Consider the following 27,974-nt stretch of genomic DNA (forward strand, 5'->3'; position numbering starts at 1 on the left):
TTCTTCGACTGGTTTTTGAATTTCATAATTCTTGACGTCTGATTTGTGTCCATTTATTCTTTTAGGTAGAGATTGTCCAGTTTGGCCAATGTACATGGCAGAGGGGCATTGCTGGCACATGATGGCATATATCACATTGGTAGATGTGCAGGTGAATGAACCTCTGATAGTTTGGCTGCAAAGATTTCTCCCCCACCCCCGCTTTCCTGCTGATAATAGCTCACCTTACCTGATCACTCTTGTTACATTGTATATGGTAACACCCCTTGTTTCATATTCTCTGTGTATATAAATCTCCCCACTGTATTTTCCACTGAATGCATCCGATGAAGTGAGCTGTAGCCCACAAAAGCTTATGCTCAAATAAATTTGTTAGTCTCTAAGGTGCCACAAGTCCTCCTTTTCTTTTTGCGGATACAGACTAACACGGCTGCTACTCTGAAACCTCGGAACACAGACTGCATAGCAATGAAATGCTTGCGAGGATGACTATATTTGCCTGCTGCAGCCTCTAAAGTGTCACATATCAGCTACCTGCATTTTTGTGCCTGCTTATTCACCGCAAAACAATGATTGAGCAAGCTGGGAAGTTCAGAGAAATAATAACCCATGTTCTTATGGTAAAAGACTGAAGAAATGAAAAGGAAACTTCTGCATTGGGAATTTTGCCAGCTGGATTCCTGGCTTGATAGAGCACCTGGATTACCCTCGCTACGTCCAGACTTTGTACGCCCAGCACGTGCTCTGCACTCCTGTTGTCCTCAGCCTTAGATAAAGGAAAAAAGTTTCTTGTAGTGCTGCGATACAGTTGTGTCTGGAAAAGTTTCAGAGTAGCAGCCATGTTAGTCTGTATTCGCAAAAAGAAAAGGAGGACTTGTGTCACCTTAGAGACTAACAAATTTATTTGAGCATAAACTTTCGTGAGCTACAGCTCATTTACGAAAGCTTATGCTCAAATAAATTTGCTAGTCTCTAAGGTGCCACAGGCACTGGAAAAGGCAATTTTCATCCAGGCTGCTTGGAAACATCTTTCATCTGATTTTCTCTGCTTCTTTCCATTCTCCCTCTGCCTGCTTTTGCTGAATGCATGTGGAGCGTGCACAATTCATTGGATAGCCCAGGTTGCTAGTGTTTGCTTTGCAGCCTTTGGGTTAAAAAAAAGAAAATCTACACACATGGACAGGGCAGACACATGTTGATCCATCGACGTGGCCCTTGCTGCCATGCAGCTGCACCAAGGGAGTGAGGTGTTTTTCCCATCATAGGCACCGACTCTAGATGCTTCAGGGCTCAAGCACCTGTAGACAAAAAATTGTGGGTGCTCAGAACCCACCAACCACAGCTGTTTGGCAACGCTCCCGATGAGCTGTTCCAGGGCGCCACCAATCGGCTGTTTAGCGACTGGGGAAGGTGCTTGGGGGAGGGCGGAGATCAGGGAGCAGGCAGGGGCCTTGAGGAGGAGTTGGAGCTGGGGGGCGGGAAGAGGCGGAGCAAGGGTGGGGCCTCAAGGCTGGGCCGGAATGGAGTGGGGCCTGGGGCAGAACGTGTGTGAAGCACTTCTGGGGAAAAATAAAAGTCAGCACCTATGTTTCACACCCAACACAGCCTTCGTTCCAACCCAATTTGAGACAGCAACAATGCCAATGAGCACCATGATCAAAGCAGTGTAGACAGAAATGATTAAGGCTCACAACATCCTGGGGAGGCTTCTGGAGAGCGAACTAAAAATACCCTCCTCCTTGGTGAGGCCTGCTGCAATAAGTTCTAATTTCTGAGGCTTGTCTCAGATCCACAAGATAGATCAGTTGTGGGGATTTTCTCCTTAAAGACTATACAACGTTCTTACACAAAGCAATCAGATTAAAACATGCCTAAGGTTAGCATCATGTGTAGGGCTAGGGTAGAACCCCTTTAAATAGACCAGTGAGTGCTGCTCGAGGGCTCGCAAACTATTTAAAGGCTTGCATAGCTGTTGGTATTTTAACAGGCCACATTTCCAGTTCTCAACAGACCATTTTGGAGTACAGTGATCTATATTTGTGGCTGGCAATGCTGTTGTGGTTCTCTTGTTCTCATTCTGCATATACACCTTTGGTCACTGAAATATGCACCCCAGGCTTTGGAAGGAGAAAGAACCTAGAATTAGTTTTAACAAAAATAAAACATTGTTAATTATCTTCTGATTTTTACATGAACTTCCAGGGTTCCTGGGGCTCTAGACTGATGCCTTTGGAGGTGGAAGTCTTCAGATACCAGCAATGAAAGAAGTAAAATAAAGTATCTGTGGTGGGCCTGATTCTCCATTGCCATGCCCTTTGTGTGGCCACTTACAACACCTCAAACTGGGCAGAAAGTGCTACCACAACATTGCTTCTGAAGAGTTTTTCAGCCACTTTGCACTGGTGCAAATGACTGCACAGTTATAGAATCCTCCGTTTGCCCCTCAGATCAGAAAGGACGCTGATGCAGCCATAGATAGTCTGGATTATCCCTCTCAAGCCCCGTCCTGGTCTCTCTCCTCCCAATTCTCCCCGTGCTGTGGCCACAGCATGCACTAGAAGGGCCAGGAGTTGCCCATATTAGAGCCATATACTGGGCTGTGGGCCTGCCCTCTCACTTCCTAGCTCAGTCGTCAGCTGGGCTGGCATCCATCCAGGGCTTGACCCTCCCCCCCAAGTAACAGACTGACCCTCATTTGCGCTGAGGGCCCTGTACACAGCTCTACCAGTGCAAAGAGGCCACAATACAAACGGAAGCCAGGCCCATACTGTGACTGGCTCCACCCTGCAGAGCTCTGCGTGTGTATGTGTGCGAGTGAGAAAGAGAGAGAGAGATCCCCAGTGATCTTCCAGCAAAACCATGAGATGGCAGCACTGAGGGCCCTTTCTGCACCTCGGCCAGAGGGGCATCATAGCAATTCCACACCCCACCCCACCGTTCAATGGTTGATGGAACTGAAGCTTAAAATCTATGAGCACAGCCCCTGCTCTCCCAGGCCTCCCCCTTCTTGCTCGACCCCCACCCCCATTCCATCTACCCCATCATTCATTTATTTCCTCTGCTTCCTTCCTACCCCCCTCTCCACCACTCCCTTTCACCCCTTCGCTCTGGAAGGCAAAGGAGAGAGGGAAATGGTGAGATGGAGCAGTGGAGGGGATCCCATGCTGGGGTAGTGGGAGCTGGGGTGCCCCATATTTTTTGAGGGCTTAGGTGGGATGTGAGTAGAGTTGCCAACTTGGTAATATTTAAAAAACGGACACTCCAGCAGGAGTGCCAGAGCTCCCCTGCCCCGCCCATTCCCCTGAGGCCCCGACCCATCCACTCCTCTTCCCTCCTTCCCCCATCGCTCGCTGCTTTTCCCCTTACACTCCCCTCCACCCAGGTCAGGAGGGACTCGCCTGCGGAGCTGGGGCTGGGAGCTGCAGCCAACGAAGTTAGGAGGCGGCCCCAGCTGAGTAGAGGCTGGTGCAGGTGATGGCCCGGCGCCTCCCCACCTCCCTCGCCCGCAAGTAACCAAACTTTGAGTGTCCGGTCAGTAGATTTGACCAGACACTGTCTGGTCCCCTTTAAAACTGGACTTTCCAGTTGAAAACTGGGCAAGTCTAGCACATGATCAACCTAGAGATTTGGGTGTCTTGACCTTGAGCTGGCCCTCTACGCAGGGTGAATTTCACCCTAAAAGTTCAGGTAACAAACAGTACAGAGTCAGATATTGCCTAGCAACAGGGGCTGCCCAAGATTCATCAGTCACTCACCTGGCGCTCCCCCCAAACGTGAGGAAGCAGTGACACAAGAAAGCCTCATGGAACCAGCCAAGTACAACTGAAAATTTAGCCCAGGGCAAGACATGCTTTGGTGGTTGTTGCAAATCTCATGAAATTTCACTGAGTCAATGTTGCTCAGTTGTTCCACATTCATCCATTGGTGGGGTTTTTTGTGGATTTGTCAAAGGTGGTTTGTTTTTGTTTTTGTTTTTTTTGCAACTGACATTTTTTTTTCCTAAAACCAGCCACAAAGATAAAGAAATAACTGGGGACAACTCCCCAAATGGTTACATTTTCACAAAGATGTGATTTCTCACTACTGTTGCACTGGTGATCATTTTTCTACCTGGCCCTGCAACATATTGATGGATCCCACAATTTTGCCAACTTCCCTTTGATTAACTCAGGCCCTGACCTTGTAACCTGATTAATTCAAGTGGACCCCTGAGCCTATATGGAGCCGTCTTGGGGCTTTGCAGAGATTCAGGGCTCCACCCTCATGAATCAGATTTTGCAGCATCAGGGCCCAAGAGTTTGTTTCATCTGTAATCTGTGTAGTTTTGCATTTCTGTCACTCGCTAAGTATCCCACACCTAGCCCCGCTGAACAGACTGAGCCTAAACTTCTCAGACAATTGAATATATTTTTTTCCTTTTAGAAGAGGATGTGTAATTTCTTTTACATGCATTTCTTACAGATGAGATTAGATCTGGAGCATCAGAGCAACCTCACTGCTGAATTGGAGAGAAGAGAATGCATTTCATGTGCTGTAGACATGTGTGACATCACTCTGAAACTGTATCCTGCAAGGATTTGGTCAATAGGTATCTTTAAATCATATTTTGAAGTAGGGCACAGGAGGTCAGATCCAGAACCAGGGCTCCCCCGCAGCCTGTGAATAGAGAAGGGCAGCAGATGTGATTCCCGGTGCTGTGCTGGCACTTGCAGCTGGGGGTGTGGATTCCAGGTTCACCCTTTCCCTCCATTCTTGCTCATTCAATCACTAGCCCTATACCGGCAGATAGATTTACAGCCTTTGGGCCTGATTCCCCGCTACTGTGCATCATGTGCAGTCATTTATACCTCGGTTGAAAACTGCTGCTATTCTGATTCAGACACATTATACACCTACTTTGCACAGGGGTAAATGGCTGTGCAGTGGAAGAGAGAATCAGGCCCTTCATCTCTGCACTGTGTCCTTAGTCAATGCACTGCAGGTGGCAAAGGTTGACTTCACTCTGTAGATCACATTTTATAACAGCAGCAGCACTTGGTTCCATGGCTGGGCTTCTCCATGGCACAAGGTGATCTCAGGTCATTTCCGACTGCTGGTGTGCTGTCTTTGCATAAGACTTATGGGAGCAGCATTGCAAGATACCAACCCAATTTTGTGTAGCCATGGAAAACACGTTCCCTCCTCCAAGGAATGTCCATAGTTTGCTTGATTTCCTAAGTTGCTAATGATTGCTTTGTGACCTGTATTATGGAAAATCCACAATGTGGATCCACATGTGGCTAGGGATGTGTTGTACTTTGCCTCTCCATCTCTGACGTGGCTTCGGCAACTCTACCGCTCCACCAACGGCATAGACTAGCTTTATCCGTGCAACATGGCCTTCACTCCAATACATTTTGAGACAGCGGCAGTGACAAAACTTAGCACTGAAATAGCACTTCACATGCACAAAGCAATGCATCGACATTAATCAATTAAAAACACCCCTGCGGGATAGGGAGAGTGAGCTACACGTGCCAAAATTCTGGACCAGACCAACCATGATCATTCATCATTTTGGCTACTTATCTCAGGTCCGTCAGATGGATCTGATGGGAGGATTTTGCCACTAGAGCGCATACATTGTTCTCAAACACAGCAGTTAGATTACAGCAAGGCTAAGATTAGCAGTTTAACAGACCACATCTCCAGACTGCATTCTAAAGCAGAGCATCCCTCTATATTTGTGGATAAGAACCATAACTGGCAATCCCACAGTGGTTTCCTTTGTTCCTGGACATTCGAATGTACCCTTTGTCACCGAAATATTCACCCCAGCTGTTGGAAGGAGAAAAAACACAGAATTAAACATTAAGCGAATAAAACACCTTTCTTTATAGGCATTGTTCCCCTCCCCCATTTTCTCATGTGTTTCAAGCTGTTTAACAAAGTGCATCCAATTCACACCGGTACAGACGCATACATTCACAGCTCTATACCACTCACTTATACCCCACGCATATCCCAGGAGCATGTTATTCTATAGATAAATATGGCTTAGTGATGGATTTTCTTTTACCTGTTTTTCACAAGCCAAAAGTCCTTCCCATCCAGGGTGCCATAGCCGATAACTAGAACCCCATGATTCACATCATTCGTGCAGCGTGGATCATCGTAGACTCCTGGAAGGAAAGAATGCACAATCACAAGGGAGGAAAAAAAGCCAGCAGTGACTTCTCTGCTCAGTAAAGTTGTTGTGAGCAACAGCACCCACATGGTACCAACATGCCTCTAACCTGCTCCCCTGTAGAGCTGGGGAGGATAATAATAACAATCCCTCACTCTTTTCATCAGTAGATCACAAAGCAAGTCAGTCTTATTATCTCCATTGTACAGATGGGGAAACTGAGGCACTGAGCAGGCAATGACTTGCCCTGGGACTAGAACTCAGTTCTCCTAAGCCCCTGGGCTGAGTTTGAAGCAGCACAAAATTGCAGCCAAAATATCTGACAATGCCTGGAATACAACCCAGTGAAAACTAATAAAAAAAAGCACAGGTTAATGTAAGCCTTGCCCACTGTGGGGCATTCTGTCCCCGTCTAGTGGTGGTTTGGGCCACAGAAAGGTTGATGAGTCTGCCACCGCCTTGGTTAGAAGAGGCTGGGTCTTTCAGATCAAGCAGGAAAGGCGTTAAGATTCAGAAGTCCCACGTTCCCTCCCCGCTGCTCACCCCGGCGCACTGGCATTACATTAACATGAGTGAAGGGTCCACCCTGGGGTGCTATTTTAATGACACCCTGTAAGACACCAGCAGGAATTGAACGTGGGGTCATTAGCCCTTGAAGCATCTTTCGAGCTAAAGGAGCATCTCTGGTCATTTGTTGTTATTATTAATCTGTGTCAAAGGAGCACCTGCCACTCCAGACATAGACCAGGGCCCCATGGTGCTGTACAAACAGAGAACAAAAGGATCATCCCTGCCCCAAAGAGCTTCCAGTGTAAGGGTATGTCCACACTGCACACTCCTTATTGCAGCGTGTAGACTGTATACACTACACACACACCTCACATAAACAGCAGGGTAGACGGCTTAGGGGAGTAAAGACACACCTGAACCCTTAGGGTATATGCCCTATACGGCTCCCTACACGCCCAAGCAGGGCCTCCCTCATCTGCACTGCTAGTTTTAGCAGTGTCAGACGTCGCTATCTCCCTACTGCTGGGGCCTTTTTCTGCCACAGGGAAAGACTCCAGCAGTGGGAGGTAGTGGGGAAAAACTCTGACAGCTCCCACTGCCTCCAGCACCAGAACCTTCCAGTGCTGTGGGTAGCTATACAGCACAGTGCCTTTAACAGCCATGTGTAGCTACACCTACCCTACACGCCGCCACCACCAGTATGCAATAGAGTTATATCCTATGTATAAGACAAGAGACATTAGCTTCTAGAGGTAGTAAGCTTTTATCCTCTTGCCAGCTGCTAGAGGGGCTGGAGCACCCATGGGGGAAAAATAGTGGGTGCTCAGCACCCACCAGCCACAGATGATGGGCGGCACTGCCAAAGGCGCTGCTGATCAGCTGTTTGGAGGCACTGCAGATCAGCTGTTTGGCAGCTAGGGGAGACGCTTAGGGAAGGCAGAGAGCAGTGAGTGGGGAGGGGGCCTTGGGGTAGAGGTTGGAGCGGGGAGAGGCGGAGCAAGGGCGGGGCCTCAGGGGAAGGGGTGGAGTAGGGGTGGGGCCTCAGGGCAGAGCGGGGGTGAAGCACCCTTGGGGAAAAATAAAAGTCAGCACCTATGAACCAAAGGGTAACATGATGGTGTCAGCAAAACGTGCATTCAGCTGCCTGTGGCTTTTGTTTGATAATTACTGTAATTTATTGCAGGGTCAAAAGATTCCAGGAAATAACAAGAAAACAAAAGCCACGCCTCCATGGGAAGAGCACAATCTGCGTGTCTCCTCAGTAACATGCTGCAGAACAAATAGCAACTTCCTCCACATTTCCCTTTACATTTAAATACACAGTCCACAGAAAGCAAAGGCATCACTGCTTCAAACTCCGTACAGCACTGGGCGTGAGGTATTCTATCTTAGAGAACGTACCTGATCTGTACAGGAAAAACGAAGGCTGTTTCGCATCTATGGCGACCGACACAGGTCCAATATTGGCTACGGCATCCTTCAGGGCTGCTTCATCGGCATGCGGAAGCTCAACGAACTTGGAGCAGGTGGCGGCTCGTGTGGCAGGGTTATAGTGACACGTTCCGTTCTGGCAGTGGCAAAGAGCAGATGAAACAGGAACATTTCAGCCTCTGGCATGAACATCTGACCTACTTGCAACATTTGTTTATCTCCCTTCTATTCCCCTCTGTTGTCTGAATCCCTCTGGAGTATTCTTTCTGCCTCTGGGCATCGAGATCAGAGCTGAGGGATTAATTGATTTTTCAGTTCAGTGACTTACCTGGAAAAAACAAACAAACATAAGAAAACAAAACAAAACAAAAACGTAAAAAAAACCCACTGGTTTGTTTCAAACCAAAATTGCATTTTTTCAGGTTTTTTTGCTGAAACGAAAAATCAAAAAAATTTCATTTGGTTCAAATGAAACATTTCGAATATCATTTCATTTCCGAATGAGCTGTCAAAATGGTTCCTTTTGACATTTCTGGGGGGGGAAAAATCAGGGGAGGTTTTGGGCCAAAAATATTTGCCAAATTTAGGTCAAATTCACAAAGAGTTGCCCTGAAAATAGCATTTTTAGCCAATTTACTGTTTGTCAAATATTTTTTACCCAGTTCCAATTGAGATGCCCCAGTGTTAATCTCGCTCCTTTCCCACACTCAGGTAAGAAGAAATATGAGGATTCAGCTTTCAATGACAGCAATGACAATTTCTAGCACGTATTTCATCTATGGATTTATGAGCCTCCATGCCTCTGTGATAGAGGGAAGTGTCATTAACTGGGTTTCACAGAGAAGTCAAAGGAACAAACAAAGCTAAGATTACAACCCAAGTGACCTGAGTACAAGTCCCTCTGCTCTAGCCACTAGGTACCACTCTCCACCCAACATTGGAATTAGACTCCAGGAATCCTGACTCCCAAGTTTTACTGCTCTAACCACTGCCTGCAGACCTCTTCTCTTGTTCTTTGTGCTGACACTAACGGCGCAGGAAGACCCAGCAAAACAGGCCACAAAGAACAGAATGCTACACACTTGCAAGAAGAAATGCCAGCAACAGACCATGAAAAGGTCTATGGAGTCTCTGTGTTTTGGAGGCATTCTTAAACCTGGGTCTCTGGAACCCAGGCTTGTGGATTCAGTGTTTCCAAGCCCACTCTTGAGCATCCACACTGCACTGTAAACCTGGGTTTACAATTGCTGGGCCCAGGTCTCATAGCTGTGTTAATGTGTCCATACTGCCCTGCACAGACCTTCTGACTCAGGTCTGCAGCTTTTGCTGCACCCACTCTGCAAAATGACAAGGTTTGGACCCAAGTCAGCAGGACTCAGTCTCTGACCCACCCCTCTAGCAGTGTCTTAGGACCCGGGGCCTGAGCGCTTGCTGACCTGAGTCAGGCTGATTTGTGTGTGGATGGAAGGGGAGCCTTAATCAGAACCCGAGCTTAGCATGCAGTGTAGACAGACCCTCTGTGTGTCTGTCTCAAACCTGGATACCAACCTGAGCTGTGTATGGATAGGAAGCGTCCGAATCAATGCCGTCATTATCGATGATGTACTGGAAGGCGTAGGTCATAAATCCACCGCTGCAGCCGTGGTTCCAATACATAGTGGAACAGTCGACTAGGTTCTGTGCGCTGAGAGACACCAGGTTTCCAGTTTTCAGTTTCACCTGGGCTTCTAGGGCACCGACAGCACTGAAAGCCCAGCAGGCACCACAGGGCCCCTGAAAAAGCCAGAGAGATGCGCTGAGCCAGTGCTGTGATGGGCACCCATGTCAGCAAGGGAACAGATTGAGCCTCCCACCTGATTTTTCACATCTGTAACACATCCTTTGTCCCTCCAGTCCATGGAGTCAGGCACTTGGCTGCCAGGGCGCGGCCGGTAGGTGGAATTCCGGTCAGGTCGGCGGGGAATTTTCACTCCAGTTAACAAAGCAGCCACTTCCTCGCTGGTCTAGTTAAAAGAATACACACACCCCTTCAGACTGACGTCCCCTTCGATGTACAGACTGGTCCCGAACACTGGGGAAATTCAGATACAAACTCTGCGGCTCAGGTTCAACTCATTTCCTTCATGCAGTGAAAAATATGAGCACAACTGAATGCTGGGGATCAGCCTGGCTGACACAATAGCCTATGCTGTAGCTTTGTTTGCTGGGAACTCTGGATTCTGTGATTCTTCACGTGCTAATCCTCCTCCCCCAGGACATTGCTGGGGAGAGAACCTAGGACTAGCGCTGTCGGAAAGTTTTCAGACAAAAACAAATTTTATTTTATTTTTGGTTGAAAACTGAATATTTGGGTTGACTGAAACATTGTGTGAATTCACCTTCAATTTGCAAAATTGTTTCAGCCGGGGGCAAAAAATTCAAAACTCGTCAAAATGTTTGGATTCAAAATGACTTTTCAGTTCAAATTTTACTTCCATTTTATTTATTTATTTCTAAAAAAGGTAAAATAATCTAGAAAACTAAACAAAATGCGTTGTCCGATCCTAAATTAATTGTTTTAATCTTTTTGTCATTTCACCATTGCTATTTCAGGTCCATATTCATTGATTGATTGATTGATTGATTTTTCAGCCAGAAAAGCAAAAAAATCTCTTCTTCACATAGCTCTACCCAGGAGCATCAGCATTCCCAAGTCTCTTGATTTTATTGAGAGTGTCAATATATCTGGTGTTTTCCTTAAAGTACCAACGTGGGGGGGAAGGAGTTGTGAGATTGCACAAGAATTTCAGCCTTTTTTTTTTTTTAATTTCCATCTCTCGTTTAGCTGTGGAGAACTGCAGGAAAACATAACCCTTAAAAGCGCAAATCCCAGAGGCAAATAAAAAGAGCCCCCCAGACTTAGACTTTTTTTTAATGCGGGATTTTTAAGCCCCCCATGATTTTAGGGGCCTGACTCCTAGTTCTCAATGCTTGGCGTTGGCAGTAAAGTAATCTGAAGAACAAGCCCCTGCAATTTTAGTTAAAGGAGCAACTTCTTTAACCAGCAATGGCCTAGCAGACAGGTTGTGTGTTATTCCACATGTGGCATTCCCGATGGGGATAAGGGAGGGTGGCAGACACAGTAAGGTAGAGAAGCAGGAACCTGCGGAAATGGGATTCCCACACTTTTGACTTCACATGCATTGTATGTGCAAGGTCAGACTCACGCTGCTTGGAGGATGTCATTTGATACAGAAACATTCTGGGGGGGGGAGAGAAGGGGTCACACCAGCAGCGGGCTAGCAGGGGGTGGAGTACCTGCACTTAAAAAATCAGGAATACCCTCCTGATGGCAGATTTCCCACACACTCCCCTGACCCGAGCAAGTAGAACAAAGATCTGCACAGCTCTCAGGAGCAGTGATGGGAGCAGGTTGCTGCTGGAGGACGCACAGGGGCGCTGTGGTTTGTGGGCCTACCTCTGCACTGCTCATACTGACCCTGGATTGGCTGGAGCTTATTCTGCCCCTGATTCAGTTACATTCTCTGGCCAAAGCACTCCCAGGGAAATACAGATAATTCCCAGATGCCCAGTCACTTGGTCTGTAGCAATATTTTTTTAAACTTACCATGTCAGCCAGGTGGTTCATGCCCAGCTCATAGGAATGCAGCCCCAGTGAGTGCTCGAGGTTATGCAGCATAACGAGCTTGAGGTTCTTTTCCCAGGTCACGCGCCGTTCCCCTTCCTCTTTCTGGAACCAAAGCACAGCCCCCACAATACTATCAATAGCCCAGAGGAAACCATCTGCAGTGTAAACGAGTTACAGTTCTACAGTGCTTTTTTATCCCCCAGGAACCTGAGTGCTTTGCAAAAATGTTGCCCAGATCCTACAACACTCACTCAAGCAAAACTTCCTAGGAAATCAAGGGGAGTCTTAACAAGTTAAGTGTGGCAAGATTCAGTCCTTCCCCACCCTCAAAATGCAGCCAGTTCTGGAGTGGTGTGCAGAAGCTTTTTAACAGCACACAGCAACACTACACTACAGGGTAGGACAAGAAGAGAAGAATCACATTGTATCCACTTAAATCATCAGGGGGAATTATAGGGAGGCAGAATGTAATTGCCACCAGGACAGTGATGATACCTTATAATTTAGGAGGAAAGTAAAGTACTGTAGGATTCACTAATGACCCCAAGCTGTTGGGGCCTTCAACTAAGCCAAGTGATTAAGGAGCTGCACATATAATTAGGATGCAAAATAATATCAATAATCAAACATTCACAGTACAGCTTACAACTGTGCAAATCACTGACTTTTTGGTTTGGCTGCCAAACCAAACAATGTTTTAAAAATCACTCGAAGATTTTTGGATTTGGGTCAAACGTTTTCCTTCATTTTGGAGCTTTTTAAATCTTTTTATTTAGTTATTGTTAATAGAACGGAGGGAAATTCCAACACGAAATGGCTTTCCAAAAGGAAAAGACAAAACAATTAATTTATTAAACTCTGAAATGAACCATTTTTTCCCACCTTTCCATCTTTTTTTTTTAATTTGATTGAAACAATTTGCCAAAATCAAGCCGAATTCCCCAGTTGTTTCTGTCAACCTGCATTTTTCCACACACACAAAAAAAGAGTTGTGTGAAAAATGTCACCTGGCTGTATCTCCCAAGCAAAACACGCTTTAAGAAATCAGCTAACCCCCTGGGATGGTTTAGGCAAGGTGGAGGGTACATACAGGGCCCAATGTTCATTAAAACTGAATGCACTTCTGAAAGCAGAGAGAGCTTTACAGTCTCCAGGAGAGGAGCAGGAGGCAGTGTGCTCAGTGAGAGCTGCCAGAGGGCTAGCATGCTAAGATCCTGGATACCTGATGACCGGAGGGGAGATGGTAAGGGAAATCCCCCTCCCTCACTTCGAACCCACAGCTGCACAGACCCCACCTTGTGGCTGTATTGCTTGCCATAGGTTTTCTTCCAGAGCTCCCAGTGGTTATCCAGCGTCGGGTCTGAGTGCAGATGTGCAGTAGGAGCAAGAGAGGCCAGGAAGATACAAACCAACAGCTTCATTCTGGTCAGCTAGGAAAAAAAACAAAAAGAAAAAGAGCATGCTGGTGAAAGATAATATCTGCATGGTTAAGTCAAGTGTCTCAACTTCCTCCACTCAGTGATGGTGCAAAAAATCCAACACTGACTTGCTGAGATTTCTCCACTCTCTCTGCAGGGAGCAAAGTATCAAGAAGCAAACCCTGACCCTGCAGCAGCTCTCACACTTGTACCTCTTGGGGGGGGGGGGCAGGGGAAGGGGCTTCCTGGAACCCCATACGATAACAACAGACTTGAAAGGAAAACAGAGCTAGGTGAATGGATAATATCACCCGGCTACTTCTACAGCTCCTGAACTGGATCTTGGACCTGGACCTGGGCATCAGAGCCTGGTATATGGGATACAGTGGGGAGGGAGGGATAGAGCTAGCGAAAGTCAGAGACATTCTCAGCTGGGGTGGGAACTGATGTAGCTTCACTGAAGTCAATGAGTTTGATCCCTAGGTGATGTAAACTGGAGTCGCCCCATTGTGGTCACTAGAGCAAAGCTGATTTACACCAGCTGAGGATCTGGCCCAGAGAGATTTTGGTGAAGAGGGCTTGGATTTTCAAAGGAGCCCAAGCGATTATCAAGGGAATTATGCAACCAAATCCCATTATCTCTTACCTAACTCCCCTAGGTTCCTTTGAACACTCCAGCCTAAATAGGGGCTAGAAAGACAGAGAGAAAGTGGGTGTATGAGAATAGATAGATAGGATGTATGGCAAATGAGAGAGAGGGTGTTGAATAGATAGATAGAGGGAGTTATTAGAAGAGAGAGTGTTTTATATGGGGATAGAAAGACAAGACTGTTACACGCCGGTGTCTGCAGATGCAAACTCTCTGCAAGCAAAATACAAAACGTCATGTCTTGATTTTACTTCCTCAAACACATTATTCCAAACATGACAAAGAGGAGATTTAAAGTACAAGGGGAAAAATTAAAAGCCAAACATACCTGACAGGAGTTCACCCAGTGGAGATTTCTAGACAGGAATCCTGAACTGATCAGCAGGCAGCAAGAATTCCCCCAAATTCTCCTCCCAAGATTGGCTCCTGAGTGAACCCTAATACCCTTCCTGCTCTGACTGCATGCCGAGAAGAAGGAGTTCGGTTTGCCCTGCTAGGCTCATCACATGGGACTGTGAATGAGGAAATGGCAGGACCTCTGCTTTCACTTTTACTGTGACTGTATCAAAATAAGGATGTTCACTACAGCTGCAGACTGATTTTCAGTCCCCAGCCCCAGAACACTAAAATCAGGAGTTTTTCCTTCCCTTCCCAGACTCTACAGCACATAACTGGGAGAGTTATAAAATAAACTAGTAGGGTCAACATTTTCAAAAGCTCAGACAGGTACAAACAGTTGCTGGGACCTCCCTTTTGGAGTTTAAGTTATCATCAGTATTATGGTAAAACCTAGAGATATCAGCTGAAATCAGGACCCAGTTGCACCGGGTTCTGCATGAACACAGAGGGAAAAACAGAGCCTGCCTCCTTGAGCTCACAAGCTAAATAGATAAAGACAGATGAAGGGCAGGGGGAAACTGAGGCACAGATCAGGGAAGCAATTTGCCCAAGGTCACACAGCAGGGCAGGGCTAGTGCAGAGACTAGAACGCAGGTCTCCTGAGTCGCAGTCCAGTGCCTGCTTCACTGGCATTTGGGCACCCAGCATGCTCTCTGAGCCTCAACTGTCTGAGCACCCAGCATTAACTGGGATTTTCAGAGCACCCAGGCTCTTTCCTGGGTGCACAGGGCTGAGCAGAAAAGTCCTCAAGGTGCACATTAGTATATGGATATTGGCACTTTGAATATGCTAAAAGGTCTAGAATCCCAAACACACAGGCACTGACTTTTGTTTTTGCTGGCAGATGTTCCTCTCCACCCCCTAACCCCTTTCAAACAGCAAGCGGGGCCTTGGGAGGGAAGAGGCCAAGTGCGAGTGGGGCCACGGGGGGAAGAGGCCGAGTGGAGTGGAGAGTGGACCCTGAAATCCACAGTTTAAAGGTTATATACCAGTGCAAAGGCTAATCGGGCCAGATCTTCAGCTGCTATAAATCAGCATAGCTCCTATTCTGAATAGCCCTTGGAACACAGACTGCATAGCAATGAAATGCTTTCGCAGATGAATATTTGCCTGCTGCAGCCTCTAACGGGTTACACATGTAAGCGGGGTCTGAATGAACTGTATGAATGAGAGTAAGAGACTTCAGGAGCAAACTGTATTTACTTTTTTTTCCACCAAATGCATCCGATGAAGTGAGCTGTAGCTCACGAAAGCTTATGCTCTAATAAATTTGTTAGTCTCTAAGGTGCCACCGGTACTCCTTTTCTTTTTGCGAATACAGACTAACACGGCTGCTACTCTGACACCTACTCTGCTAAGCTATCCAGCAGATAGAGCGGTGTTGCTCAAAATAATCAACTTTGGCTGGTGTTGGGTTACAAATCACTTTAGTACTGAAGTATGTTCCAGTGTGTGATATTTTCATTATAGTACGAAAGATTCTCAATTAAGTTCATAGAATCATAGACTATCAGGGTTGGAAGGGACCTCAGGAGGTCATCTAGTCCAACCCCCTTCTCAAAGCAGGGCCAATCCCCAATTTTTGCCCCAGATCCCAAAATAGCTCCCTCAAGGATTGAACTCACAATCCTGGATATAGCAGGCCAATGCTCAAACCACTGAGCTGTCCTGGGTGGTGAAATGCTGTTATCAGTGTGTTGTCATTATGGTATGAATGAAAGAGAGCAGAACTGTGCTTAACCCTGTCCCAAATGGGGGAGTCTTGTGGTCAGGACTCGTTTAACCTGTTCCTCCCCACTGCTGCAACTGCAACATGCTGGTGACTGCTGTACCCGCCTGGAGGGGCACCCGTTTCCAGGGGCTGACATCCCTCCCCAAGGGACCTCTACTGTCAGTGGGTGGGCATAGCAATTCCCCACCCCACAGTTCAATGGTTGATGGAACTAAAGCTTAAAATTTATGAGCACAGCCCCTGCTCTCCCAGGCCTCCCTCTTCTTGCTCGACCCCCACTCCCATTCCATCTACCCCATCATTCATTTATTTCCTCTGCTTCCTTCCTACCCCCCTCTCCACCACTCCCTTTCACCCCTTCGCTCTGGAAGGCAAAGGAGAGAGGGAAATGGTGAGATGGAGCAGTGGAGGGGATCCCATGTTGGGGTAGTGGGAGCTGGGGCACCCCATCTTTTTTGAGGGCTTAGGTGGGATGTGAGTAGGGTTGTCAGCTTGGTAATATTTAAAAACCAGACACTCTAGCAGGAGTGCCAGAGCTCCCCTGCCCCGCCCATTCCCCTGAGGCCCCGACCCATCCACTCCTCTTCCCTCCTTCCCCCGTCACTTGCTGCTTTTCCCCTTACACATCCCTCCCCCCCGCCACCTGTGTCAGAAGGGACTCGCCTGTACACTGCTCTACCCAGTGCAAAGAGGCCACAGTGCAAACAGGAGCCAGGCCCATAATGTGGCTGGGTCCAATCTACAGAGGGCTTTCTCTGTGTGTGTGTGTGTGTGTGTGTGTGTGTGTGTACGTACCAGAACCTCCCCTGCCCCACCTATTTCCCCCAAAAGGCCCGACTCTTCCCCTGAAGCCCTATCCCCTCCCCTCCCCCCCGCTGCTCACTGCTTTTCCACTTCCATCAGGAGGCATGCGCCTGCGGAGCCGGGGCTGGGGGCTGCAGCCACTCAACAAAGGTAGGAGGCGGCCTCCCCACCTCCCTTGCCTGCAGTAACCGGACTTTGAGTGTTCGGTCAGTAAGTCTGACCGGACACTTTCTGGTCCCCTTTTCAACAGGACTTTCCAGTCAAAAACTGGGCACCTGATCACCCTAGAGTGGCGTCTAGACCTTCTGCTGGCCCTCTGCACAGGTTGAATTTCACCCTAAAAGTTCAGGTAACAAACAGTACAGAGTCAGACATTGCCTAGCAACATGGGCTACCCAAGATCCATCAGTCACTCACCTGGCGCTCCCCCCAAACGAGAGGAAGCAGTGACACAAGACAGCCTCATGGAACCACCCAAGTACAACTGCAAATTTAGCTGAGGGCAAAAAATACTTTGGTGGTTGTTGCAAATCTCATGAAATTTCACAGTGAGTGGATGTTGCTCAGTTGTTCCACATTCATCCATTGGTGGGGTTTTTTCTGGGTTTGTTGGGGATTTTTTTTTGCAACTGACAGATTATATTTTGCTAAAACCAGCCACAAAGATAAAGAAATAACTGGGGACAAGCTCCCCAAATGGTTACATTTTCACAAAAATGTGATTTCTCACTCCTGTCCCATTGGTGATCGTTTTCTACCTGGCCCTGCAACACACTGATGGATCCCACATTTTTGCCGGCTTCCCGTTGATTAGCTAAGGTCCTGAGCTTGTAACCTGATTAATTCAAGTGGATCTTTGTGCCCATATGGAGCCCTTTTCGGGCTTTGCAGAGATTCAGGGCTCCACCCTCGTGAATCAGATTTTGCAGCATCAGGGCCTGAGAGTTTGTTTCGTCTGTAATCAGTGTGGCTTTGCATTTCTGTAGCTCGCTAAATATCCCACACCTGGGTCCCGCTGAACAGACTCAGCCTAAATTTCTCAGACAATTGAATATATTTTTTTCCTTTTGGAAGAGAATGTGTAATTTTTATTACATGCATTGTTTACAGATGAGATTAGATCTGGATCATCATAGCAAACTCACGACTGAATTGGAGAGAAGAAAATGCATTTAATGTGCTGTAGAGATGTGTGACATCACTCTGAAACTGTATCCTCCAATGATTCAATCAATAGGTGTCTGCAAATCATACCCTAAAGTAGAGCACAGGAGATCAGATCCAGAAGCAGGGCTCCCCTGCAGCCTGTGAAGTAGAGCTGGGCATCTCTGTTCCGTGTCCTTGGTCCAAGCGCTGCAGGTGGCAAAGGTTGACTTCACTCTGTAGATCACATTTTATAACAGTAGCAGCACTTGGTTCCATGGCTGGGCTTCTCCATGGCACAAGGTGATCTCAGGTCATTTCTGACTGCTGGCGTGCTAATGTCTTCACATAAGACTTATGGGAGTAGCATTGCAAGATACCAACCCAATTTTGTGTAGCCATGGGAAACACGTTCCCTCCTCCAAGGAATGTCCACGGTTTGCTTGATCTCCTAGGTTGCTAATGATTGTTTTGTGACCTGTATTGTGGAAAATCCATACATGTGGCTAGGGATGTGTTGATCCACCTACTTCGCCTCTCCACCTCTGATGTGGCTTCAGCACCTCTACCGCTCCACCAACGGCGTAGACTAGCTTTATCCATGCAACATGGCCTTCACTCCAAAACATTTTGAGACAGCGGCAGTGACAATACTTAGCACTGAAAAAGCACTTCACATGCGCAAAGCAATTCATCAACATTAATCAATTAAAAACACCCCTGCGGGATAGGGAAAGTGACCTAAAAGTGCCCAGATTCTGGACCACACCAACCATGATCATTCATCATTTTGGCTGCTTATCTCAGGTCCGTCAGATGGATCTGATGGGAGGATTTTGCTACTAGAGCCCATTCATTGTTCTCAAACAGAGCAGTTAGATTACAGCAAGGCTAAGATTAGCAGTTTAACAGACCACATCTCCAGACTGCATTTTGAAGCAGAGTGTCCCTCTATATTTGTGGATAAGAGCCATAGCTGGCAATCCCACAGAGGTTCCCGTTGTTCCTGGACATTCGAATGTACCCTTTGTCACCAAATTTTACACCCCAGCTGTTGGAAGGAGAAAAACACAGAATTAAACATTAAGAGAATAAAACACCTTTCTTTATAGGCAGGGTTCCCCTCCCCCATTTTCTCATGTGTTTCAAGCTGTTTAACAAAGTGCATCCAATTCACACTGGTACAGACACATACATGCACAGCTCTACACCACTCACTTATACCCCACGCATATCCCAGGAGCACGATATTCTATAGATAAATATGGCTCAGTGATGGATTTTCTTTTACCTGTTTTTCACAAGCCAAAAGTCCTTCCCATCCAGGGTGCCATAGCCGATAACTAGAACCGCATGATTCGTCTCGTGAGTGCATCGTGGATCATCGTAGACTCCTGGAAGGAAAGAATGCGTAATCATAAGGGAGGAAAAAAAGCCAGCAGGGACTTCTTTGCTCAGTAAAACTGTTGTAAGCAACAGCACCCACATGGTACCAACATGCCTCTAACCTGGTCCCCTATAAGGGGGGTAAGAATAACAATCCCTCACTCTTTTCATCAGTAGATCACAAAGTCTCATTATCTCCATTGTGCAGATGGGGAACCGGAGGCAGAGGGGGAAGTGACTTGCCCCTAGAATAGAACCCAGCTCTCCTAAGCCCCAGACCACTGGGAAGTTTAGTTTCTGTGGCCTGTACAATCACTGGCTCTCTTACTGAGGCGGCCAACTTGGCTTGTGTGAGATGGGCACCTACCCCCAAGAACTGGACTCAGATCCCCTACAGGCCACCAAAGAGATGTCAGCTAGAAAAGGACGGCTGACCGGTAGAGCTGAACTACCTCCCTAGCAATGAAAGGCTCCATTTTCCCATCTGTCCCTTGAGCTATTTCAGTATCCCCACTCCCATAAACACCGGGAAGGGATCTTCTTCCCACTAAGGTCCCTTCACAATGTTACCTTAAAAGGCCCATATCCAGCCAGGAGAGAATTCCTCCAGCACAGGAACCAAGTAAGAAAGCCACAAACTGTCTTAGGAGACCCCCTTTGGGAAGCTCTGGCAGAAGGGACATTCCAGCCAGGGTTAGGATCTATAGCAAGTCTGTGGGGTGCTGCTCCCAATTGGTAGCTTGACTTGGGCTGCCATATCTTATGCAACACTCAAGGCTGCCTAAATTATCCCATGAGCTGCCTCAATCCCAGAACTGGGCTGAAAGGCCATTTTAGAGCTGACCTGAGTCTGGTGCAACATAAAATTGGCCCCACAATGTCTGACGGTGCCAGAAGTGCTGGAACTATGGGTGCTGGGGACGCTGCTGCACCCCCTGACTTGAAGTGGTTTCCATCATATACAGGGTTTACAGTTTGGTTCAATGGCTCTCAGTACCCTCACTGTACAAATTGTTCTAGCACCTCTGGACAGTGTGAAAGTAAATACAACCCACAAAACAAATTTTAAAAAGCACAGGTTAATGTAAGCCATGTCCACTCAGTGGGGCATTCTGTCCCCATCTAGTGGTGGCTGGGCCATAGAAAGGTTGATGAGCCTGCCACAGCCTTGGCTAAAAGAGGTTGTGTCTTTTAGCTCCAGCAAGAAAGACTGATGCGTAAAGATCCAGAAGTCCCAGTCCCTGCTGCCCACCCCGGCGCACTGGCATTGCATGAACATGAGTGAACGGTCCACACTGGGGTGCTATTTTAATGACACCCTGTAAGACACCAGCAGGAATTGAACCTGGGGTCGTTAGCCCTTGAAGCACCTTTGGACCTAAAGGAGCATCTCTGGTCATTTGTTGTTACCATTAATCTGTGTTGAACCTGCCAGCCCCAGACATAGACCAGGGCCCCATGGCAGTAGGCACTGTACAAACGCAGAACAAAAAGATTGTCCCTGCCCCAAAGAGCTTCCAATCTAAGGGTATGTCCACAGAGCTTCCAATCTAAGGGTATGTCCTTATGGCAGTGTATAGACTATATACACTGCACAGTATAAGCAGCAGTGTAGACGGCTTAGGGGAGTAAAGACATACCTGAACCCTTAGGGTATGTGCCCTACATGGCTCTCTACACGCCCAAGCAGGGCCTCCCACATCTGCACTGCTAGTTTTAGCAGTGTCATGCATCACTACCTCCCCGCTGCTGGGGCCTTTTTCTGCCATAGGGAAAGACTCCAGCAGCGGGAGGTAGTGGGGAAAAATTCTGACAGCTCCCACTGCCTCCAGCACCAGAACCTTCCAGTGCCGTGGGTAGCTATACAGTGCAGTGCGGACACAGCCTGCTTTTCACTGCTGTGTGTAGCTGCACCTACCCTACACGCCACCAGCAGTGGTGTGCAGTATAGACATACCATAAGTATAGAACAAAAGAGATTAGCTTCTAGTAGTACTAGGCTTTTATCCTCTAACTAGCTGCTAGAGGGGGACATGTAACACACATTGAACCAAGCAATCACATGATGGTATCACTCACAAAATGCAAAATGTGCTTTCAGCTGCCTGTGGTTTTTGTTTTCTAATGACTGTAATTTATTGAGGAACCAAAAGATTCCAGGAAATAACAAGAAAACAAAAGCCAGATCTCCATGGGAAGAGCACAATGTGCAAGTCTCCTCAGTAACAAGCTGCAGAACAAATAGCAACTTCCTCCACATTCCTCTTTCAGTTTAAAGAGACAGTCCTTAGAAAGCAAAGGCATCACTGCTTCAAACTATGTACAGCACCGGGCACGAGGTTTTCTAGATTAGAGAACGTACCTGATCTGTACAGGAAAAATGTAGGCTGTTTTGCATCTATGATGACGGACACAGGTCCAATATTGGCTACGGCATCCTTCAGGGCTGCTTCATCGGCATGCGGGAGCTCAACGAACTTGGAGCAGGTGGCGGCTCGCATGGCAGGGTTATAGTGACACGTTCCGTTCTGGCAGTGGCAAAGAGCAGATGAAGCAGGGATGTTTCAACCTCTGGCATGAACACCTGACCCACTCGCAACATTTGTTTTTATCTCCTTTGTATTCCCCTCTGTTGTCAGAATCCCTCACATTTCTTAGACCACTGCTGCTCCCTCTGGAACATTTCTTCTGCCTCTATGGATTGAGGTCAGAGTTCAGGGACTAATCGGATTTTCAGTTCAGTGACTTACCTGGAAAAATAAAATTGAAAAAAATCTGTTTGTTTCAAATCAAAGTGGAATTTTTGTATTATTATTTTTTCACTGAAACAAAAAAAAATCAAAAAAAATTTGTTCAGGTCAAATGAAACCTTTCGAATGTCATTTCAGAATGAGCTGTCAAAATGGTTCATGTTGGAAATGCCAAAACACTGCATTTCAACATTTCCAGGGGAGGAGGGGAAATCAGGTTTTTTTCCCCAAAAAAATATTTGCTGAATTTGGGTCGAATTCATAGTTTCAGTGCCCTGAAAAATGCATTTTTTGGAAAACTATGTGCCAAAATTTTTTTTTACCCAGCTCTAATTGAGATGCCCCAACGCTGGTATCTCTCCTTTCCCATCACTCAGGTAAGAAGAAATTTGAGGACTCAATAAATGACAGCAACAAAAATTTGCAGCACTTGTGTAACATCATTTATCTGCGGATCTACGAGACTTATGCAAACATTAATTAATTAAAAGCCTCCACACACACCCCATGCCCCTGAGATGGAGGAAGTGTCATTATCTGGGTTTCAGAGTAGAAGAGTGAGGAACAAACAGAGCTCAGATTATAACCCAGGAGTCCTGACTCCAAATTCCACTGTGCTAACCACTAGACGCCATTCTTCGCCAGTGCTGAGATTAGAACCCGGGTGACCTGACTCCCAGTCCCCCCTGCTCTAGCCACTAGAGAACACTGCCTTGAAGATCCCTTCTCCTGATCTTTGTGCTGATACAAACAGGAAAGAAAGACCCAGTAAAACAAGCCACAAAGGGTATGTCTGCACTGCAATAAAATACCTGCAGCTGGCTTGTGACACCTAACTCAGGCTCTTGGGGTTCAGGCTGCAGGGCTATAAAATTGCAGTATAGACCTTTGGGATCAGGCTGGAGCCTGGGCTCTGGGACCTAGTGGGGGATGGTCTCAAACCCTCTCCGACGCAAGCCCAGAGTTAGTAGAACTAGAGTTAGCAGATCCTGGGTTTGGTAACCAACTGCTTGAGAGTCTACACTCATTTGTAACCCTAGGTTAGGAATTGTCGAACCCTGGGTCCCAACCTGGGGCTCCAGCGTCGACTCTGCATTATGCAGGGCAGAGTCCAAGCACCGTATCCCACACTTCCTAGCACCCTCACAAAATGTGGCTGCTGCAGCCCTTTGTTCACAGTGCACCATGGGAAATTTTGACTGTCCACCAAACTTGACTATCCAGAGGACAAAAAAATGTGGGCCTGTGGGATTGTGAGATACTTTGGGTGGACTCCCAGAGCATGAATCCAGTGGGGCTGCATCTATGCTGCAAAGCAATAGGGCTTGAACCCTGAGTCTCAGCTTGACTGAGGCTTGGACCTTCCTGGGTCTGAGCCCTCAGTTAGCACAATTTGTGTGTAGACGGAAGGGGGATGAGACTTGAGCCTGAGTTCAAACCCTGGGCTTACATTGCAGTGTAGACATACCCAGTGTTTCCAAGCCCAGGCTTGAGCCACCACACTGCATTGTAAACCTGGGTTTACAGTTGCTGGATCCAGGACTCATAGCAATGCTAACTGCACCATGCAGACTTTTTGACTTCGGTCTGTGGCTTGAGCTGCGTCCCCACTGCAAAATGACAAGGTTTGGACCCAAGTCACAGCAGAACTCAGACTCTGACCCATTCTCTCAGCAGTATCCTAGGACCTGGGGCCTGAGCACTTGCTGACCTGAGTCAGGCTGATTTGTGTGAGGATGGAAGGGAAGCCTGGGCTCAAACCTGAGTCAGAAACCAGGCTTGGCGTGCAGTGTAGACAGACCCTCTCTGTGTCTGTCTCAAACCTGGATACCAACCTGAGCTGTGTATGGATAGGAAGTGTCCGAATCAATGCCGTTATTATCGATGATGTACTCGAAGGCGTGGGTCATAAATCCACCCCTGCAGCCGTAGTTCCCATACATAGTGGTACAGTCGACTAGGTTCTGTGCGCTGAGAGACACCAGGTTTCCAGTTTTCAGTTTCACCTGGGCTTCTAGGGCACCGACAGCACTGAAAGCCCAGCAGGCACCACAGGGCCCCTGAAAAAGCCAGAGAGATGCGCTGAGCCAGTGCTGTGATGGGCACCCATGTCAGCAAGGGAACAGATTGAGCCTCCCACCTGATTTTTCACATCTGTAACACATCCTTTGTCCCTCCAGTCCATGGAGTCAGGCACTTGGCTGCCAAGGCGCGGCCGGTAGGTGGAATTCCGGTCAGGTCGGTGGGGAATTTTCACTCCAGTTAACAAAGCAGCCACTTCCTCACTGGTCTAGTTAAAAGAATACACACACCCCTTCAGACTGACGTCCCCTTCGATGTACAGACTGGTCCCGAACACTGGGGAAATTCAGATACAAACCCTGCGGCTCAGGTTCAACTCATGTTCATTGATACAGTGTTTTCCTTTATGCAGTGAAAAATATGATCATGACTGAATGCTGGGGATCAGCCTGGCTGACAGAATAGCCTATGCTGTAGCTTTGTTTGCTGGAAACATACCCCTTAAAAGCGCAAAACCCAGAGGCAAATAAAAAGAGCCCCCAGATTTAGATTTTTTAATCCCAGGATTTTTAAGCCCCCCCATCATTTTAGGGGCCTGACTCCTGAGTTCTCAATGCTTGGCCTTAGCAATAACGGGATCTGAAGCACAAGCCCCTGCAATTTCAGTTAAAGGAGCAACTTCTTTAACCAGCAATGGCTAGCAGACAGGTTGTGCGTTATTCCACATGTGGCATTCCTCATGGGGATAAGGGAGGGTGGTAGACACAATAACATAGAGAAACAGGAACCTGCAGGAAGGGGATTGCCACACTTTTGACCTCACATGCATTGTATGTGCAAGGTCACGCTGCTTGGAGGATGCCATTTGATACAGAAACATTCTGGGGGGGGGGAGAGAAGGGGTCACACCAGCAGCGGGCTAGCAGGGGGTGGAGTACCTGCACTTAAAAAATCAGGAATACCCTCCTGATGGCAGATTTCCCACACACTCCCCTGACCCGAGCAAGTAGAACAAAGATCTGCACAACTCTCAGGAGCGGTGATGGGGGCAGGTTGCTGCTGGAGGACGCACAGGGGCGCTGTGGTTTGTGGGCCTACCTCTGCACTGCTCATACTGACCCTGGATTGGCTGGAGCTTATTCTGCCCCTGATTCAGTTACATTCTCTGGCCAAAGCACTCCCAGGGAAATACAGATAATTCCCAGATGCCCAGTCACTTGGTCTGTAGCAATATTTTTTTAAACTTACCATGTCAGCCAGGTGGTTCATGCCCAGCTCATAGGAATGCAGCCCCAGTGAGTGCTCGAGGTTATGCAGCATAACGAGCTTGAGGTTCTTTTCCCAGGTCACGCGCCGTTCCCCTTCCTCTTTCTGGAACCAAAGCACAGCCCCCACAATACTATCAATAGCCCAGAGGAAACCATCTGCAGTGTAAACGAGTTACAGTTCTACAGTGCTTTTTTATCCCCCAGGAACCTGAGTGCTTTGCAAAAATGTTGCCCAGATCCTACAACACTCACTCAAGCAAAACTTCCTAGGAAATCAAGGGGAGTCTTAACAAGTTAAGTGTGGCAAGATTCAGCCCTTCCCCACCCTCAAAATGCAGCCAGTTCTGGAGTGGTGTGCAGAAGCTTTTTAACACTACACTACAGGGTAGGACAAGAAGAGAAGAATCACATTGTATCCACTTAAATCATCAGGGGGAATTATAGGGAGGCAGAATGTAATTGCCACCAGGACAGTGATGATACCTTATAATTTAGGAGGAAAGTAAAGTACTGTAGGATTCACTAATGACCCCAAGCAGTCGGGGCCTTCAACTAAGCCAAAGTAATTAAGGAGCTGAACATACAGTTAGGATGCAAATCAATATCAATAATCAAACATTCACAATACAGCTTACAGCTGTGCAAATCACTGACTTTTTGGCTTGGCAGCCAAACCAAACAATGTTTTAAAAATCACTTGAAGATTTTTGGACTTGGGTGAAACATTTTGTTTCAATTTAGGGCTTTTTAAACCTTTTTATTTAGTTATTGTTAATAAAATGGAGGGAAATTCCAAGACAAAATGGCTTTCCAAAAGGAAAAGTCAAAACGGTTCATTTATTAAACGCTGAAATGAATCACTTTTTCCCACCTTCCCATTTTATTGTTTTTATTCGACCGAAACAATTTGCCAGAATCGAGCCAAATTCCCCAATTGTTTCTGTCAACCTGAACCTGCATTTTTAGGTTCTAAAAAAACCCCTAAAAAAAAAAAGAAAGAAAAAAAAAGTTCTGTGAAATATGTCACCTGGCTCTAATATATCCCAAACAGAACACGCTTTAATAAATAAGCTAACCACCTGAGATGGTTTAGGCAAAGTGGAGGGTACATACAGGGCCCAATGTTCATTAAAACTGAATGCACTTCTGAAAGCAGAGAGAGCTTTACAGTCTCCAAGAGAGGACCTGGAGGCAACGATCTCAGTGAGAGCTGCCAGAGGGCTAGCATGCTAAGATCCTGGATACCTGATGACCGGAGGGGAGATGGTAAGGGAAATCCCCCTCCCCCACTTCGAACCCACAGCTGCACAGACCCCACCTTGTGGCTGTATTGCTTGCCATAGGTTTTCTTCCAGAGCTCCCAGTGGTTATCCAGCATCGGGTCTGAGTGTAGATGTGCAGTAGGAGCAAGAGAGGCCAGGAAGATACAAACCAACAGCTTCATTCTGGTCAGCTAGGAAAAAAAACAAAAAGAAAAAGAGCATGCTGGTGAAAGATAATATCTGCATGGTTAAGTCAAGTGTCTCAACTTCCTCCACTCAGTGATGGTGCAAAAAATCCAACACTGACTTGCTGAGATTTCTCCACTCTCTCTGCAGGGAGCAAAGTGTCAAGAAGCAAACCCTGACCCTGCAGCAGCTCTCACACTTGTACCTCTTGGGGGGGGGGGGGCAGGGGAAGGGGCTTCCTGGAACCCCATACGATAACAACAGACTTGAAAGGAAAACAGAGCTAGGTGAATGGATAATATCACCCGGCTACTTCTACAGCTCCTGAACTGGATCTTGGACGTGAACCTGGGCATCAGAGCCTGGTATATGGGATACAGTGGGGAGGGAGGGATAGAGCTAGCGAAAGTCAGAGACATTCTCAGCTGGGGTGGGAATTGATGTAGCTTCACTGAAGTCAATGAGTTTGATCCGTAGGTGGTGTAAACTGGAGTCGCTCCATTGTGGCCACTGGAGGAAAGCTGATTTACACCAGCTGAGGATCTGGCCCAGAGAGATTTAGGTGAAGAGGGCTTGGATTTTCAAAGGAGCCACAGCGATTTTCAAGGGAGTTAGGCACCCAAATCCCACTCAGTAGCTCACGAAAGTTTATGCTGTAATAAATTTGTTAGTCTGTAAGGTGCCACAAGTCCTCCTTTTCGTTTTGCTAACTCCCCTAGGTTCTTTGAACACTCCAGCCTAATAGGAAGATGGAGGGGTGTATGGGGCTAGAAAGACAGATTGAGAGAGAGAGAGAGAGAGAGAGGGTGTATGAGAATAGATAGATAGGGTGTATGGCAAGTGAGAGAGAGTGTGTTGAATGGATAGATAGAGGAAGAGAGAGAGGTGTATGTGGGGATAGAAAGACAAGACTGACACATGCAGGTGTCTGCAGATGCAGAGTCTCTACTAGCAAAATTCCTCAAACACATTGTTCCAAACACAGCAAAGAGGAGATTTAAAGTACAGGGGGAAGGAGAAAAAGCCAAACATACCTGACAGGAGTTCGCCCAGTGGAGATTTCTAGGCAGGAATCCTGAACTGATCAGCAGGCAGAAAGAATTCCCCCAAATTCTCCTCCCAAGGTTGGCTCCTGATTGAACCCTAACACCCTTCCTGCTCTGACTGCATGCCGAGAAGATGGGCTCATCACATGGACCTGTGAATGAGGAAATGGCAGG

The 27,974-nt window shown here is 47.2% G+C and overlaps 2 protein-coding genes across 7 annotated transcripts; both read right to left on the minus strand.

The window, feature by feature from the left end:
- Positions 1–4,387: 4,387 nt before the first annotated feature.
- LOC119847844 (cathepsin S-like) lies at positions 4,388–14,374 on the minus strand. The gene is made up of 8 exons (XM_038382980.2): positions 14,131–14,374; positions 13,031–13,165; positions 11,715–11,837; positions 9,961–10,110; positions 9,656–9,880; positions 8,078–8,243; positions 6,059–6,161; positions 4,388–5,817 (listed from the first exon to the last, which is right to left on the minus strand). The coding sequence occupies exons 2-8, from the start codon at positions 13,154–13,156 to the stop codon at positions 5,718–5,720; spliced, it is 993 nt and encodes a 330-aa protein (XP_038238908.1). The 5' UTR covers positions 13,157–13,165; positions 14,131–14,374; the 3' UTR covers positions 4,388–5,717.
- Positions 4,388–27,974, minus strand: LOC119847717 (cathepsin S-like). 6 transcript variants are annotated; one of them, XR_006276815.1, is made up of 9 exons: positions 27,789–27,932; positions 26,625–26,759; positions 25,287–25,409; positions 24,157–24,306; positions 23,852–24,076; positions 21,629–21,794; positions 19,172–19,274; positions 18,359–18,931; positions 4,388–5,240 (listed from the first exon to the last, which is right to left on the minus strand). XR_006276815.1 is itself a non-coding variant. In XM_038382716.2 (8 exons), exons 2-8 carry the CDS (start codon positions 26,748–26,750, stop codon positions 18,832–18,834), a joined length of 993 nt encoding a protein of 330 aa, XP_038238644.1. In that variant the 5' UTR covers positions 26,751–26,759; positions 27,789–27,974; the 3' UTR covers positions 17,777–18,831. The 6 variants fall into 6 exon arrangements, 5 of the variants coding, with proteins under 5 accessions (XP_038238644.1, XP_043357658.1, XP_043357660.1 ...); XM_038382716.2 differs by lacking the exon at positions 4,388–5,240 and having other exon boundaries at positions 17,777–18,931; positions 27,789–27,974; XM_043501723.1 differs by lacking the exon at positions 4,388–5,240 and having other exon boundaries at positions 17,777–18,931; positions 26,625–26,756.

This window comes from Dermochelys coriacea, chromosome 24, assembly GCF_009764565.3.
Source record: "Dermochelys coriacea isolate rDerCor1 chromosome 24, rDerCor1.pri.v4, whole genome shotgun sequence".
NCBI lineage: Eukaryota > Metazoa > Chordata > Testudines > Dermochelyidae > Dermochelys > Dermochelys coriacea.